This window comes from Catharus ustulatus, chromosome 1 (assembly GCF_009819885.2).
Source record: "Catharus ustulatus isolate bCatUst1 chromosome 1, bCatUst1.pri.v2, whole genome shotgun sequence".
Lineage (NCBI taxonomy): Eukaryota > Metazoa > Chordata > Aves > Passeriformes > Turdidae > Catharus > Catharus ustulatus.
Genome location: NC_046221.1, coordinates 112,535,777 through 112,554,160, shown reverse-complemented (window position 1 = coordinate 112,554,160; position 18,384 = coordinate 112,535,777). Strand labels below are relative to the sequence as shown.

Genomic DNA, 18,384 nt, shown 5'->3' with positions numbered 1-18,384 from the left:
AAGATACTTTTTCATTCCTAGCCTTGACAAACCATCTCTATATGTACAGTACAAAATGAAAATTCCTAAGTAATTTTTTTCGAATCTAACAGAATTTTGAATTGCAGAGAATGCAGGTTTATTTGTTCCTCTGCATAATAGATTCCTAGTCTTCCATATTTTTATTTAGTCTCCTGGAGTTGCTAGCATATGGAGACCTGAGGCTGGGAGATGAATCATTATTGTGACAAAGAGAAGTCAAAAGAATGAGAACTGTTTTGGGAGTCATTTCCGTTGCTAATGCACTGATGTAAATGCCAAAATTACATGGGAGAACTGTGCACTCTGTCACATACTAATGTAGAAGGCTCCAAAGCTAGCTAAGGCTGGGCTTCCAAAAACAAGAAAGATATAGCCACATTCTTCTGCTTTGCTGGTTCTTTGTTCTTTCCAGAATGTGCCCTGTTGATTTTTAAATACCCTTGTGGGTGAAATGTCTCCAGGTTGTCTCACAGATCTTGAGCCTCAACCTCCAATGATAGGCACTGGGTGTCACACTTCAAGTGGCTTCCTTCAGAAACTTCAGCTGCTGCTCTCTGAAGCAGGTCTCTGTGTCTTTCTCCTCCTCCCCAGCTCATATCAACTCTTTGCCAAACCTCAAGTGCATTCATTTCTCAGTCCAACTCTGTGCACCTGTTTAAGGATTAGATTTTGACTTTCAACAAAAGTCAGCAAACAGCCATAGGGCTCTAGGGGAGGCAGGCTAAATGGATTATGTTCTGTTCCTGAAATATGTGGTACTCAGGGAAGTCACATAGGCTTGAGACAGTCTCAGGAGATGACTGTGGGCTGTTCTTGACCTATACACAGCCAGCATGGAGAGGAAGAGGGCAGAGTTTAGCTTTCTCTCCATGCATGTTGCTGTGGATGGCTGTTCTAAAGAGTCAGAAGGGAATGGGTCTGCCTTGCAGAGGCTTCCCCAACTCTTTTTGGAGGAAATGGGAGGCCAAGAGTATATATATCACTTTTGTCACTGTCTTCCCATGCATGGGACACACAGAGACTGCTGAGGCCCACAGTGTGTAACCTTGTGACATTGCTCAGAAAAGGCATTGCTCAAAATTGATCAGCTGTATAAATGTTTTTTAAAAAAACATTTTTTCAAGTACCACATTTTTTAAAGTTTCTGATGGAATATTTTGACCTTTTGTAACATTTAATGGTTAGAAAGCCCTGGAAAGGCTGTCATTTTTAAATGGAAAAATAAAACCTTGAAAACCAATTCTTCCTTGCAATCCTTAGCATAATAATAGTAATAATAGCATGTCACTTTCTTTCCATTACATCATTACTAAAACAGTATAAACACACCAAAGAATGGAAATGCAGAGACTGTGCCTCTGTTATTATTGTTGGGTAGTATGGAAAAGGGTCAGCAGGGAGATTTAGTTATCTTCTCTGGGAATTGTTTGTTTATGAATTAGGTTTTCCCAAAGGAGCCGTGAGATGGGAAATACAATAGGAAATGGACTTTATACATGCATAGAAATACCAAAACTCTAAGTGTCATCTGGGAGAGAGGTTGATGGAAACTTGCTATTTTTGCTAACAGATTTTTAAAAAAAAGTTTGATTACGCATTCCAAAGTTTCCTATGCTATTTTGATACTGCTGATCTCCTCCACAGAGTTCTGAATTAGTCATGACAGAAAAATGTTTTACATCTGATAATGTTGGCAAGGAGCATAGGCACTTCAGGTGTGTCTATGGATTTTAAAAATTGGTAATTGCATTGCATTTCTTTTCACTAAAATATTCCCCATAAGCTGGGCATCCTCGTTGGCTCTCACAGCCCCCTTGAACCCTTTCAGCAGCATTTTGGCTTTCCATGCGTAAGAAAAGCAGCATGTACAAGGTCTGTTCTCTTACAGCAGTGACACTGGGGGCAAGGAGGGGTTTGAAGATGCACTCAAGAATCGCACAGATCTTAAACTGACAACAACCTCAGTCTGCAGCGCTCAGCATGAGACCTTCAGGCAATCCAGCATGGGAAGAGAAATCTCTGAGAATGTGTGCAGCATCCCACTCACCACCCTCTTTACAGCAAAGGGCTCCAGATGTGATCAGTCTTGGGCTAGACCCCACCTGGGTCTCTGGGCCAGTTATGGCAGTGACTGTAGAGTGCACAGCTGGCTGGGTGTTCACCCTGAGGCCTATGTGGAAAAGTTTGCAGCTGGATTGCCAGGCTTCTCAGAGGGCATTTACTGTTCTCAGGCTTCTGGTCTGTTTTGTGAAGGTATTATCTGCCTAGCTGTTGTCTATCTGTACGCTCTGTCTGCTGGAACCAGCTGTTTCTTTTCTCCTGGATGCCAGCTGAGCCTCCACTGAGCAGCTGCTGTGGAGGTCATGGTTCACCTGCGAGGAGCTTGGAAGTGCATCCCCTCCTGCAAGGCAGTTATAATAACTGTTCCTGATTGATGCCCACTCATGGGCATCCAGCACTTGGGAAGAAGACAGGCACAGGCAGATGCTGAGCTCATTCCTTCCCAAGGAGGCAGCTCCTTTCTTGCCAGATATACATAGCAAACTGTCAGTGTGGCTGTTAAATTCACCACTTAAGTGTGACAATGGAAATCATGGCTGTTTCACCTGAGTTATCTTCATGATCTCATGAGATGAAGAATAACTTGGAATGCCAGAAGGCTAGCACTTACTGAGCTTAACATAAAATGAAGTGTATTTTATTGTGACATTTTGCAGCAGGAGAGGGTTAGTACAGCTGGCTGCTGCCCTAAACTGAGAATCAATATTTCTCAAAACAGATAGAAAAAGTAATTTTTTTACACAGTGTACAATATTGCTGATCAGTAAAATTTAGTATCTCAAACAGAAGATAATACTGAGACTGACTAAAAATAAAGACAGGTGTATATTTTTTACAGGATTGGATCTGCTTACTAGGTTCCATGAACTGAACAATTTCAGCAATAATAGACATTATATGTAAATTTTTCTAGGAAGAAAGGGAAATACTGATAAATTGCATGCCATGAGACGTAAGTTTTGTATCAACTAGTGTCAAGACACAAATACCTCCTTTTCTCTGATGTGCACATTGATGCCAGACTTGCTGCATTAGGGGAGAATCATAAATTCTATCATCATCCAGTACTTGATTAAACCTTATCATAGTCCAATCCAGTTTTTGTCTGTGATCCTAGCAAGTAGAACATTTTACAGTTGTTGTTGTTGCTGCTGTTGAAATACTTATTCCATTACACAAATATTTAATAATTCATTAAATATGAACAAGATGATGAATCACATTGCCCTGTCAGCTTCTGAACTTAGAGGTTTCAGGGGAGAGGCTAAAGGAGCCATTTAAGGCCTTTGCAGCAATGAGGCAGCATATAAGCAAAAGAGACTTCTTGACAGGCTGAAAAGATACAGGAAAAGTACAGTTAAGCATTATAATGCATGAAGCATCTACAGGAAACTGGGGATGTTGGGTCTCAAGTTTGGTGAAATAACAAGAATGGACAAAATATTTCTCTACAAATTCAAAGAAAATCAAATTTATTTGCTATAAAGAAGCCTTCTTGTGTCCCCTATTAAATGAATTTTGTTATCCTTACTTGACAAAGCTTCAACTGTGTGGATTGTGCCTCTTTTTTTCAGAACTGAGCTGAACAGATGCTGTTAGTCTGGTGTATGTGCACACACCTGTTTGGATCATGATTGATCCTGTTTCCAAATCAGCAAAGCATGCTTAAGGACAGAAATTACAAGAATTGTGCTGGCTGTTTCTTTTGTGTCCTTAATACTCTGAAAGTAATAACAATATCTGGATTACAGACAAGCACATTTAAGAGAAATATTTAAAATATGAGCAGAGGTACTGTTAAAGTTGAGTTCTGTACTATAGCCACTTTGTAGGCTGGAGATTGATATCACTGCTTGAGCTCTTAGTCTTAGAAAGGGACATGGATGTTTTGGCCATCATCTCCAATAGTAGAGGGCAAATGATTCGTCTTTTGACTTTGCCTTTAATCAGAAAGTTTGACCTTTATATTTGAGTGAAGGCAGTGTGAAGTGGCTACTTGGTGTTCAGAAAGAAATCACCACCATAATTTTCAACCCAATGTGGTATTTTCCAAGGAGCAAAGAGTTTTGATATCTCACTTTTTTTGAGGAAAGCAGATTAAGTTATAATGTGCTTGTAATAGTTCAATCCTATCTCATCAGTCGTGTATGTTTATGTATTTCTGTGGTGTGTATATATATAGTACACATTTATGTATAAATGCATATAGAGATACATGTTTATACATTAGTAGATGTAGGTCTTGCTGAAGAGTCTTTTCTTGCCTTGTTCCTCTTTGATCATTGTAAATATGACCATGATATCCTGTTTCTCATAAGAGGAGAATTTTCTTACATAGATTTTATTAATTATACTCCATAATCCACATATCCTTTTTTCCTTTCTGAACTTTCACACTGTAAAATGCTTCTGCAACATAAAATAATAATCATATCTTTGTGGTAGCTGTTGTAAAGTTCAGAAAAGTGGAGAGACAAGAAAATTAAGGCCAAGAGTCAAAATGGCTCTCTGTGAGCTATATTTGAAGTCTTGGTATGGCTGGGATCTGTAAGACAGGTGTCACATACCTCAAAGAGGTGAAGGCAGAGGATCCTCTAGAAGTGATTCAAAGGCAAGAAATTCAACCTTAATGGTTCATTTTCTCCTGCAGCCAAACTACTGATGACATGCATATGGTACAAGCACAACAGCTCGGCCACTTTTGTCTTATATGGAATTAGAAAATTATGAAGTTAGACAGCAGTTCAGCAGTTCTTTTGATACTCACATGATTCTCAGGGTTAAAAACTAGTTACTATAGCATATTAATCTGAAAGGATTACACATTAATTATGTATTAATCTGGTAAAACAGGATACTCAATGGCTTTTGGGAAGTTTTAAGGATGCAACCACCTGTTAGTCCCACCTTGCATGTGCAGGATCAGCATCATGGTTTTATTTGTCATCAAATCCTGGAAGCAAAAAGAACTTACAGAAAATAGCACTGGAAAAAATCTTCACAAATGTGATAGAAAATAGAGGATGTGCACCTAATTCTTTAAATACTGGAATTGCATATAGGTTCCTACTCACAGAAATACAGAGGATTATCTTCCCTCTAAACACATACTAGGGCTAATTAAGAAATCTACTTTCTCATAGCAGTCAAAACATTAATATATATAAATACTCATCTGCAGTACGGAGATTATTGGTTTAGGTATTTGTAATGTAAAAAAGAGAAACCACCCTAAAATATCTGATGATTTTTCTAGAGGCAAGCATTTGTTCTGCTTTTGCTATGAAAATATTTTCGAGGGCAAATTGCTGATTGTCTGTCATTTGATCTATGCTCTCCCTCTGATTTTAGTATATTCCATATTTTAAACATAACATGAAGGTAATTTTAAGCTTTGTCAGAATCTATTGCAATAAAAAACCCGGTAGACTCATTTAGATATACACACACAGATAGACACTAGAACTAAGTTTTAGCATTAGCATTATCATTAGGCATTTGACTGCTAAGGCATGTTGAAACTCTGGCTGCTTTTGAGCCACAATACATTGAATTAATTGTGTCCTTAAACCCTGGAATTTACCATCAATGCTTTTATAATGCTTAAAAAAACCAAACCAAACCAAACCAAACCAAACCAAACCAAACCAAACCAAACCAAACCAAACCAAACCAAACCATAAAAAGACGAAAGATAAAATATAAAAAAAAGGACAGAAGAGAGTGACCAAAACCCCCTTTGACAAAAAAATCTTTAGAGAAGATGGAGATGAGTGTAGGCATTTAGGCAAATATGAAATAAACATTCTCAAAGAAATTCACAGTAGCTGAAGAAACTTCTGTGTGGCTGGATCAAAGCTGTGTGGATCATGAAGTTACTGACTGTCACTGTTTCCATGGTGCCACTGTTGCCATGGTGCCAGCATCACCAGGCTGTCCTTTAAGGAGCAGCTTGTGTTTCAGAAGGGTTAAAGGGTTTTCTTCCTTCAGAAGAGCTGAGCAGAGCCCTCCTATGAGCAGTGTGCACCTAAGTATGCTGTAAGGCACGAACTCCTTGTGTTGTCTGCTGATTTCATAGACTGACAGTCTCCAGGGAAGTTTGTCAAGGGATGAAAACCCTTAGGGCATGTCTGCACTTTGGTCAGGCTTAGGGTAACACAGCAGATGTGTTCGAGTTAGTGTTAAACTAATGGGGAGAATTGAGAGTAAAGCCTGTTTTGCTTTCCCCTTTTCTCCAATCTATTTCATTTTGAATTGTTTCTTTCCCTTGTTTGGGCTCCTCAGCTTTACAGGCAGAATCACAGCATTGCTGTTTCATTTGGGAAGAGGCATTATTTTAGTGGTTCAAGGTTAAAGCGTCATTATTTTTCCTTGGAAAAAGTTGAGTGGCTGATTGTCAGTGGATTTATTAGTAGTGCTCTTCAGGGGCTGCATTATCACCTGAAGCCCTTAAATTAAGCAGCATTTTTTGTCTTGCCTTTTGATTGGTAACAACAGACCCTCAGAACAAAGTTGAAAAGTCTCAGACTTTGTTTCATTGTATTGATTAATACAACTAAATGAATATCCAGGGAGAGGACACTTTAAAGGAGAGTTGATCAGAGGAATTTTGCCTGAATTTGCTGTATTTTTGTAAACCAGAGATTGACCTTGGCATTGTAAAAACAATTTGTGAAGAGCTTTTGATCTTCTAATGATTTCACTGAAACTTCTGTCATTGCAACAGACAATATAATTGAAAGCTTCCAGGGAAGTTTTTATTTCTGTGGTAGATCATCCCCAAAGCTGACCTAAAATTAAATAGCAAATGCTACTTTGATTTTGGTCTGTTTCTGCATGCAGGATTCATTCAGATGCTTAATTCTGCTCATGATGGAGGACATCTCCTGTGCACAGTATCTGCAGCTGTTAACAGTGCTTTATTTGATTTCATAGGAAAAACATAGGGGTTTTTTTCTACATACTTTGTTTTTTCCCTATCCTAGTTGCCAGAAACTCAGTCAGACTTGACATTAGTTCTAGTCCCATCCTCTCTTTCTTATCAGGGAGGATGTGTACCATGTTTGTCATCCTTAGCAGGGATTTTTGCTGCCAACTAATGGCAGATTTCCAGTGACAGTACCAATCAGTGAGCTTACAGGGGGCCATTGGTGCTCTCCTTGCTCATTGCTGACTTTCTGCAGTTTGAAACCTCACAGTCAGCACCTGCTCTATAAAAATCTCCCAAGTCTGGGTCATTTCAAAAAGACTTGTCAGCACATGCAGGACCACTTCAGTCGGGGTTTGGACAGCAGAGATGCCACTACCTCAGTGTTCTTCCATGCATTTGGCTGTCCCAGTCAATGGCTGTGTCAGCCTTCATCTGTCCATCTGGTTCTGTAGCTGCTGCATGTCTGTGAATGAAAGCATTCTTGCTAAGGTGCAGAGAATTTACCCTCTGGTAGTGTTTCATTGTCTTAAATTTGGATGAAGGAAAGCAAAGGAGAGCAAGATGGAAATGGTTTGTAGACCACCTGAGATGGAAAATGTGTGCAAATAAAGAGAAATGGTACTAAAAACTTTGAAAATTCATGTGAATTAATGAGTACAAAGGATAGCACTAAAATATTAGTTGCTCTTTTTTTCTATCCTGAAGATTTTTGGGGTTTTTGGACATATTTCCATTCCTGGTATAACATTTTGCATGCACATGTAACATATGCTTACTCTGAAGTAAACATAAGTACAAAAGAGATGTAATTCTGAAATCCGTGAAATTATTTCAGCAACTCTCCCTCAAGAAAAAAACTCTGTGTTGTTATTGATGCTTGCCTGCTGTATTTTTTATCTTTTTGGTAGCACTGGATTATCTTCATATAGCTGTTTTCAGTGGCACTAACACCATTTCCCTGGTGATTTTTGATGATTATCTTAGCATCTGGTTAAACCACGCAGAAGAGGGACAAAACAAATATTATGTCTATAAAAAGCTTGATATTGCTTCAATTCCGACAGCAGAATGAAAACAAAGGTTACGTACATCAGAATCTTTTTCCTGATGTTTTGAGAAGATGACCCGATGGTAAACAGAATGATTTATTTTGAACAGTGAGTGAACTTGATGAGCTGTTTCAAAATGCTCTCTTTGGAAAAAATACACATTTCTGTAAGGACAGAGGTTTTGGCAGTTTGGGGGAGTGAAGTTACAAGGATTGGCTCTGTGTACACAAATTAAAGAAAACTTTTGTAAAGTATTCTGTGTTCACTTCACAGTGAGAACTATGACATTTAACTTCTTAGTAGTTTAAAAGTTTCAGAGAAAACATAGTTTTATATGGAATGCACGAGTAGAGTTGTAATATTAACAAATCATAGTAATGTCAGGACCAAATCCCCACCATATCTTTGCATTCCAGATAGAAAGATTAAATCAGAATCTAAATTTTGAAAATGTCCTCATCTGTGTTCTTGGCTATATAAACAACATGTTCCTGAACAACTCTGAAATGCTAGATATTCACAATCTGCAGCCAGCCTCTGCAGCCTGAAAGTCTTTCTCTGAAATGATTGTAAAGTCAGGGGTGAAAGGGATCCATGATAGCTTGGTCAAGAACGACACATTTATCTGGCCAGTGATGTCTGGTTTGAACCGATCAAGACTGGACACTCCAGAGGCTGTGGGGTAACCACAGCCTGGAAAAGCAAAGGCAACAAAAAATGCAGAATTCCACATTCTTCTGTCTCCCAGGATCCAAATTTGTGCCTTGCCAAGGACCAGGAACCCTTAGGATGCCATCTCCTATCTTCAAGCCACGTGTCAGACCTATCAGAGTTTTCTGATGTTATATGTTCAAGGAAAACATCTAACGAGGAAGCTGGCTCAAGAGTTATCCTGCCTGTTCTTAAGGTCTACAGCAAGAAATTCTCCAGTCTTCATTTTTTACTTTGTTATCTGTAAACTAAATTAATCTCTTATTCAATTCCCCCCTATTTTTTAAATCAACATTTATGAGACAGATTTTACTTTCTCTTTGGAAATTTTTTTCTTATCTGACCATAAAGTGATAGGGAGAAAGGGGGAAATCATTCATGTCAAGAGTTGTGCAGTGGTGTCTTTATCAAAGTTCCTTGGGAACCCTTTAAAGCTGTTGGTAATTGTGCCTCCTTCCACTCAGGAATCACAAAAGCAGATTTAGGAAAAGTGGACACATCAGAGCACATTTTTTCCTCTGCCTACTTTTTTCCTGTGCAAAGGTGATTTTGTGTGCTGAATCTGTCCCTACTGTGCAACGAGTTCTTCCACACATGGGATTATTTCTCCTTCATGGATCTCAGTCTGTTACCGAGCATTTCAATGATGCCATTGTTCTTCTAGTTGCCAGTAATTCAGCCTGGTAAGGGGCAAACTCTGGAGCTCTGGAATTGAATTTATCTCTTTGAACCCTGAAGTTGAGTGCTGTGCTGTCCTTGATAGGAGCTTGTTAAGTGTAAATGGCAATGTAAGCAGTGTGTGGAATGTTTTATGGCACCTGAGCCTGTGTCAGGTTCCCAGAGTAATGGGGACACGTGAAGTTTTCACCTTTTATGTGGGAACCTGAATTTGAGAATCTTCTGCAACCAATAAGTTTGGAACCTCTAACTGTTTGAGTTGCTGTTTTTTTCTCCTCATTCCTGTTCAGCGCTTGTACTAGAGTATTTATGCGAAGAATACCAGAGTATTTGTGTGTTTTGTTTCCTGTCTATTCAGGCCCAATCTCTTGTGTGGGGAGATCAGAACACTCTTCTCAGACCTAACCCCAGATAAGTACTCATTACAAGGATGCACTTATTTCCTGCTGTGCTGATACATATGTAAAGAGCTAGAACTGATTTTGGTTGAGGTACAAGGCCCAATTTTAAATGCCAAGGTTTTCGATAATTTTTAAAATTACTTGTGAATAATTCAGTGTTTGGAACTACAGGAATAGCTGGAATCAAGGCAAATAGGTGTTAATAAACTGCTCTTTCAAATGGGTCTTGTTTTCACAATAAAAAGGAATGACAATAAACTTAGACTGATTTATTTTAAGTAACAATCTTGAGGGGAGGTTGTTTTGTTTTGTTTTGTTTTGATTTTTCATGCAAGGAAGTGTTTGAAATGATTTCTCAGGAAAAATTTCAGCTCACATGGAAATATTTTGTTAAGTTACGCCATGCTTGAATTTTTTTCCTAATCACGGAAAGCTGTCTCAGAATTTTGTAAGAAAATTTTAGGGTATGAATGTTTTTAAAGTAGCTTTCATAATACAGACTGGTCACAGTTCCTTTAAAAGTAGGAGCTATTGCTGTTTCCAGAATAGTTGGTGTTCAACCATCCAGCCCGTATCATTTGATAGAATTTGTGACTGTATGTCAAAATCTTGGGGAGCTTTGTTCAAAATAGGCATATTATAGCTAATTAAAATTTTCCTTTCCACCTCTTAGTTTTAAAGGTTCAGCATCAAAATATATTTGGAAATCATTAACTTTAGTTTGCCCTTTAATTTGCTTTCTTTTGTCTTGAAGGCTCATTCCTTTTACTAAATTCCTTTTACTAAAGCATCTGCCTAGGAGGACAACTGTGACCTTTAAAGTGAAGAAAGAGAGATGACTGCACTTAGCTTGTTGTGAATTTATTTTGTTGGATTTTTTTGGGTTTTTTTGAAGGCCATTCAGAACATCAGTGTAGGTGGGTGTTTTTTTCAAAGTAAATGTGCACTTAAAACACTTCAGATAATACTGAAATGTACTTAAAGGAAAATTGCCTTCTCTCCTGTGTACCTAGGATTTAGATTCTTCCCCTGAAACAAATTACATTGTTAGCTTCTCTGAAAACTTGTTTTTCATTTTTAAACATATTCTTCTTTTGGATAAACCATCAAAGGTAGACATTTTAGCAACGTGTTTTTCCTTTTGGTTTGTTTGTGATTTGTTTTTTCTTTCCTTGCGCACACTTACTTCATGCGCTCTTCCAGCCCACATTTTGTTTGTCTTTGGCACTGAGAGACTCTTACATAATTTCTCAAAAATACAACAGTGTTCAGCTATAATAGTCCAAAAGGCTACAGCCTGCATTTTTGCAGAGGTTTGGGATGATCACAGTAGAATGGTGTATTGTTTCTGATAGGGGCTGTTTTCGGAGGTTTCTTGAATGCCTGTTTCTCTGCTCTTGGCCTCTTCTCAAGTTTCTAATAAACAGACTCAACAAGGGAGTGGGTGACACAACTTTAACTTGTGCCACTTCTGAAATACAGCACTTCAGTTTCTTTGGGGAGACGAGCTTAAGGAAAAGAATGCTCTGTACGTACCACAGCTGCCACCCCTTCGTTAGTTTCTGTTTACATGGTCAGTAATTGGTATTGTATATTTTTATGTAATAAGTTAGCATTAACCTAAAATAAGCTCAGCACAGTTAATTCCACAAGCATTCACACCAGAGTAAATGGGAAATGGCTCCTTGTAGGTCAGTGCATTTGCTGCACTGCTTGCAAGGGGAGAACCCACTAGAACAAGACGCAAATTAATTTACAGCACTGTTGTTGAACTAATGGACATTCAACCCCGAAGCTGGTGTTTAGGTAAAGTGCATGAAAGATTCAACTCCTGAATTGTTAACTTTCACTGTTTGGAGTTGTCAGCTCTCTCTGTCTGCAGAGGGCTATGAGACAGGACACTGAATGTGCACAGTTGCAATATTATCTTGAGTTTTGAAGCATAACTCTCTGTGATTTGTCCTTGTCCTCTGTCAGTCTCTTTTGGGTATATATGTTAAGTTGTGTGTTTGCTTACATGTATAGATACAAGGCTACAGGAGTAGATACATGTCTTTGATTTTCCCTAGGAGTAGGAGCTCACTTATTCTGTTGGCTTACAGCTGTACGGTGTTGCCTGTGTTGTACACTGCAGTGTGAAGACACTTAAGTCAGATGAAGTTTTTACCAGGAGGTGTGTCTGTGGTTGTATTGGTACCAGCAATTTGGTTGCTGAGCAGGGATGGAGCGGGTCTGCAGTCTTGTGTTATCCTACCTGGATCAAGTCCATCTCCTTCCTCATTTCCTCTGGCAGGGGCCTGGGCTATAGGCACATGGAGAACAGTCATGGTGTGAGTTATGGTAATGCCTAGGAAGGAAAAAACCACCTGACACCTGAATCTCCCTAAAGTAGAAAACATCCCCAAAGAGGCCAGAGGAGGTACTCCTTGTGTAGTCCCCACTGATACCTTTGCTCCTGTGCCATTGCACAGTCTCCCTGCTCCATTTAGATGGTTGCCCCTCTCCACCTAATTCATAGAGGGGGCTGGAGAGAGGACACACAGCCTTCTCTTCTTCACCTGCCACTCCTGCACTGGTTGCACTCCAGGCAGATTCAGAGCCTGTCTTTTAAAATGTGGCTATAACAAATGTAGCAGGTATTGACTAACAGTCCAAGTCCAAGCTCTGCTGCACAGAATCCGCTCTGAAATGGCATTTGCTTCCCTACTGTGCACATGTAGTAATGCTTTAACAAGTAATAGATTACAGAATGAAGTTTCTGCTGTCTCCCCTGGGAGACAACTAGGCAAACAATAATTAGGAAATCTTAGCTGATAATTGTTTAAATGTTTTGTTTCTTAATTTCATCTTTTTCCTTGGGCAATTTTGTATTAACCGAAATAGTTCCTTTCATTCCTCAGTGCTTGTGTTTCCCAAGTTTTTGTAAACCACTACCAAGTCTTCTTTCCCACAGGCATTGCTTATCCTAACTGTTGACTGAAAATCAATCCCCCCATCTAATGACTGTCACTGTTCTTTGAACTCTTTCCATTTTACATTATCCATCTGGCAGCAAAACATCCCAAACTGCACGCAGGCTGCAGATGTGGTAGCTCCGTGGCTGCTGAGGCAGGGATCTGTTACAAACCATTGTATGTCAAGATCTAGCTGTTTCTGGGATCAGTACATGGAAAGTATAAAGTAATTTATCTCTTTTTTCTCAGCCCAGGACACCTGGGGGTAATGAGAGATTTGTAGCATAAACCTACTGAGGTTGTGTTGTTTTTCTTAACCCTATACCCTGTTCATTTTTGCTTGGTTTTTATACACCTATAAACACATTTCAAGCCCTCATTCTCCTCAGAAATATAAGGCTTTTCAAACCTGGGATTCAACAGATCTCCCCAGTCTGCTGTTGGAAAGTAAAAGCCAGCAGGCTTCTGGGCCAGGCCAGCTAGGATACGTGACAGGGGGATCCCCTGTTTTGGTTCCCTTCCCTGCCTCTGCTGTGTCCTGGGTTCTGTCGAAGTCAAAATCAAAGTGTGATGTGTGACTATCATACTATCCTCTCCAACTAAAAGAAGACATGACTGCGCACATGGAAATTAAATTTCAACAAAAGTATTTTAGTTTTCATTTGTGATATCACAAGTTCACAAAGTGTTTTTTACTTGTTTTCAATTTAACAGGTTATCACTGCTAGCTTATCACCGTTCTTCTTTGTCATGACTGCCAATGTACTAACAATTTCTTGGTAAGTGCCTACATGAGCTTTTTGCTTAACAGTAAAGATGAATTTCACACAGTGCTTCATGTGGAAATACTTTAAAATGTCAAGTTCTATTCCTGTCAGTATTATTTTGAATGTAAGGAGAAACAGGTGTGCAATGATGGATGCAGTACAGCAATAGAAGCGTGTCTCTTCTGCCTCTGTGGGGAGAACATGGACATTTTGGACATTAAGCCTCACCACAACTCACTCAGCATGTTTTACAGTGAGGCAAATGGATCCAATAGGCAAATAAATGAACCATTCAAAGTCATACTGCAACTTAGTGGCAGAACTGGAAGTAAAACACAGGACTCAGAGTTTGCTGACAGCATCTTTTTAACCAAGAGGGTGCATTCAAGTTTCCTTAACACACTGTGCACTGTGAATGCATAAGATTAAACTGGAGAAAAAAAATGATAATAAACTTTTTCCAAAACTGTATCTGGATTTTGTAATATGTGGCCACACGTTACAAATCACCTAACCTGAATTTTTTAGGTAGCAATATAAAGGATTGGAGTGTAAACTCCTTTTATCAAAGGCAGTGTTTTTGATCCATGTTTATATAGCACACAGTGAAAGGGAATCACAGAGCATGGTCGATGCTCCTGAATGCTGCTGCCATGCAAATGACTTCTCGATATGGGGTTAGGCATGTGTCTCTGAGGACAGATTTGTTAATGGAAATAAAAATCTACTTACTTTTGAAAAGCTTTAAGCTTCCTTTCTTGCTCTTGATTCATGATTCATTCAGTTTGATTGCCATCCTAAAGATTCAGCTCTGCACTGAATGGAATTAACATATCCTTTCCTCAGGTGTGATAAGAGCCTTAGAGAAAGGAGAATCTCCATTTCAGACTGGCCTCATTTACTTATGTGTGAATATGCATTCCTATCTGTATTTTAGGCACACACGTAATATTAAATGCTAAAGTAAGTTGTGACTTTTTTTTTAGCTCTAGGAAATGCATGCTGCCTGTGCATGTCAGAGATTTAGCCAATGTCAGTGCACCTACCACACTCCTAGTCTAGGCCATTTACTTGCTGCTCTTCACCATGTTTTACATGTGTTTGTGAAAGTCTGTCATGTGTGTGCTGGAGGCAGGCTTTGATTATATGTCTGTATTCACTGACTTGTGCACTAAAAATTAATGTACACCTTGTTAATGTGAGCACATGGACCCATAGAGTTGCACACACGCCACTTGCCCTGTATAGATTGAAACTTCAATACATAATGAATACATCTGTTTAAAAGAAAATTTGGGCCACTGTTACACTTTGATTGTCATAATTCAAAAAGAAAACTTATTTATTTATTTATTTATCTATCTATCTATTTATTTATTTATTTATTTATTTATTTATTTATTTATTTATTTATTTCCAACATTTTAATTCTGTTAGTGCTTGTGCATTGGCAGTGCCTTGACGTATCAGCAAAGCTCTGGAAATAGTTTGTTGGATGATAGCAGCTGCAAAGCACTCATGAGAACATTAATCAGTGAGGATTTTAGTGCTGGTCCAGTGTGGTCATGGACAATATCATATGTTAATTTTTGATCTATGGGCAAGTGTAGTTAGCTGTCACCCCACTAGATACAGAAGCTGGATGATTTTCCAGATGGGAAAATGAAGGTAAAAATCAAAGATTGGCATTTAGCGTGGATTTGCTCTGCTTCATCTTGAAGATATAACAATGGTTTCTATTTGGACTGCATGGGCATGTGGATCTCACAATTTCAAATCCTTCAGAAAGGGATTCTTCTCTGATGTAAGACATATGATATTAAAGAACAGTTCAAGTGCAGGCATCTTTTTACAGAGCAAGGCTGGGCAGTTAACTATCTTTTGTACACAATTGCCAGTCTGATTTTTGAAATGGTATGTCAGAGATCTATTTTTAATGTCTCTGCTAAAAATTTAGAAAACAACACAGCTATAGAAACAGGAAAAAAATTTCTAAGTCTCTGCTGATTTTAGGTCTTCCATATGTAGTGTTTTGGGGTTTTTTTTCTTTCAGGATAAAGAATATATTATCCAACCTTAGCTTCCAAAGGAATTAATGCATATGATGTGTTTATAACTGGAGCTGAAATAAGACATGGGGGTTAACCCTCCCCAGAGATAAAGCACTCAGAAGTTGTTAGTGATTGCAGGTGACCAGACTCAGTGGTTTAGACCCTTTCTGAAAAGCTTGCAACCCTTGCAGCCTTTTGCTCCTTGTCAGTAATTCCACACCAAAGCTGTTCTGTCTCGCCAGTGGATCGTCACAGGCTCTCTGTAGCACCCACTTTCCAGGGCTGTTTACTGTGTAATTGTAAGATGTTGTGCTGCTGTTATACAATATTTTTTTTCCTCTCAGGAACAAGGGCAATTATGTGGTTTTTAAAACAGCTCACCAAAGCTAAGATTTAACTGAATGTAATGCTATTAGACTAAAGAGCCTTCAGCTTTATGTGCTTTTTTTTTCCAAGAAAAAAAAAAAAAAGAGTACTCTTAGAAACGAACTTAACAGAAGTTTGTTTTGTTTATAAAGTTCAGTAAGGAGCTTTTCTGTTTCATAAGCTAATTAAGCCATGGGGCTAAGATGAAAGGTCAGTACACTTAGCTTTGCACTGTTATAAAAGGGGAGAAGAGTCAGCATCCAAGCATATTCCTGTCAACTGTGAGAGATTACAGAGGACACTTGGGGATTATTAACTATTGCATGCAGTGAATGGGTTGATAGCATATCTCAGTGAAAAACCATTCATCCTGACTTGGAGCCCTGCTCCTGGGCTTGGGGAGCAGCCTTAGTGCTACAGCTGTGCTGTGAGCAGCACAGGAAAGAAGTGCTTGGGCCCATGTGCCTTTTTGGCTGGGGCAGCTCCTTTCCCCTCACCAAGGAAGGCAAACACAGGAGTTTCTACTGGCTGCTCTATGCCAGTGGGATCACCCCAGCACAGAATGGTTTTCCCAGATTTCAACATGTCCACAAAACCTAGGCTTTACATCTCCTCCTGATGCTGTCAAGTGGCAAATTTTCAGGACAGAACACAAACAAATTGCAAGAGGGAATCATTAGGCTAATAAGGTTCAAACAGTCTTGCCTTCCTTTCCCATTCTTGCTAGTGTGGGGGTCTGCAGCTATTCTTGTAACTAGGGGCAACCTTCTCCATGTAGATTCCTGTCTATGCATTTTCACTGAATACCACCAGCCCTAAAACACAGGAAAGAAAGGTTGTTTCTGTTGAGATCACGTAAATAAGATATTTTGGGTTTCAGCATTTTTTTAGCAAGACACATGAAAAGATCACCTGGGTTACTGTCTCTAGGTTGGAATGTGTTTAGATAAAAGAATACCTTTTTGTAGGAGGACTTGCATGATGCTAAATTTGTGATGTACTTTGTTTACAGCCTTGTGATCGGTGGAGTTGGAGAAGCATTGCTTGTTTACACTGAAAGGACAGGCACATAAAGAGGAACCAGCTGGAAAAGAGCTGACTTGCAGCCTAGAGACACTATCGTGAAAAAATAAGGAGCAGCTGGAATGAAGAAGTGCAACCAAACATGAGGAAAGGGATCTATTGGGTTTTTTTTTTTTAATTAAGAAAATAACCTATGCTATTAATAGTGCTGGAAAGGGAGCAACATAGCTGGCAAAGATGGTAAGGAGCCTTTGCCTCAAGCACAAGACAAACTATATCAGATTGATGTGGTAAAGGAAAAACTGCACTGTCTCATGCTGATGGCTCTGTGTGAGCACCCCTCAGTAGCAGCTTCTTGCACAGGGAACTAAACTCAGGAAAAGCAGCATTCCCCACTGGATGCTCCCGGTGGCTTTTTTTTGTTGTTTGAAGCAGACAGCAGGTCAGACCAAACCATGTCAGACCCCAGATCCTGCCATAAATTCGGGATCTGGAAGGATGGATTTTGCCTCCAACTGTTCTGTAAGCAGCAAGCTGCCACACACAGGTCTCTAGCTATGTTGTCTGAACTGGCACAGGGACTGAGGCCAAGGGGCTTGTGGAGATAATCCCCTTCTGGAACTGTGGCAGTTTGACAGCTTTGCAGAAAGGAAAATCAGCAATAAATCTCAATATCTGTAGCGATTGCTCTTTGTGAATTTTTTTTCTCTCCCATTCACTGAGATTTCTCTTGAACTCTGCCAATTTTTGTCAGCTGGAGGGGGTGGAGGGACACGTACTGTTCCCAGCAGTGGTTTGGCTCTTAAATTATTGCAAGAGGAAACAAAGAACATGAACCTTGAATGAATGTCATAAAGAGTGTAAGGAAATTAATCTCAAGAGTTCTTAAAATAATTTCACTTCTGGTTGTTTAATGGCTGTTAGAAATTAGTCTTGATATATTAAAGCCTGCAATCTATGTGAAAGTAATATTAAATGATGAGTTTATATTGTGGGAAAAGTCTAATGGTAAAAGGAACTTGATAACAAATCTTCAATGAGGAGAGGGACTTGTCTCACATGATGTTAGATATGTAAAGTGTAGTCCCTTAATCTAAGTTGGCCAAGTTTCCTTCCTAGTCAATGGAAAGAGGGTTGCCCTCACAAAGATGATTCTTCTTGAATAGATTGTTGTGTTCAGAGGTGCAAATCTCTCTGTAGATAGAAACTGGGTGACTAGACTAGAGAAGACACATGGTTTCTATAAGGCTACAGTTACCAGAGGCATATCTGCTTCAATCTAACAAATTCCACCAGATGGGTTTGAAAATATGGGTTCATTTTATTTTCAAATAAAATACCATAGGTCACCAAAGAAGGTAAATTTTACAAA

The 18,384-nt window shown here is 39.1% G+C and overlaps 1 protein-coding gene across 3 annotated transcripts in view; it reads left to right on the top strand.

The window, feature by feature from the left end:
• Positions 1–17,692, top strand: part of TMEM241 (transmembrane protein 241) — a 56,371-nt gene extending 38,679 nt beyond the window's left edge. For all 3 annotated transcript variants that reach the window (XM_033078610.1, XM_042779345.1, XM_033078608.1), the window contains 2 exons: positions 13,520–13,584; positions 17,002–17,692. In XM_033078610.1, coding sequence (XP_032934501.1) covers positions 13,520–13,584; positions 17,002–17,062 — 126 coding nt within the window. In that variant the 3' untranslated portion in view covers positions 17,063–17,692. The remainder of the gene's footprint in view (positions 1–13,519; positions 13,585–17,001) is intronic.
• The last annotated feature ends 692 nt before the right edge of the window (positions 17,693–18,384 follow it).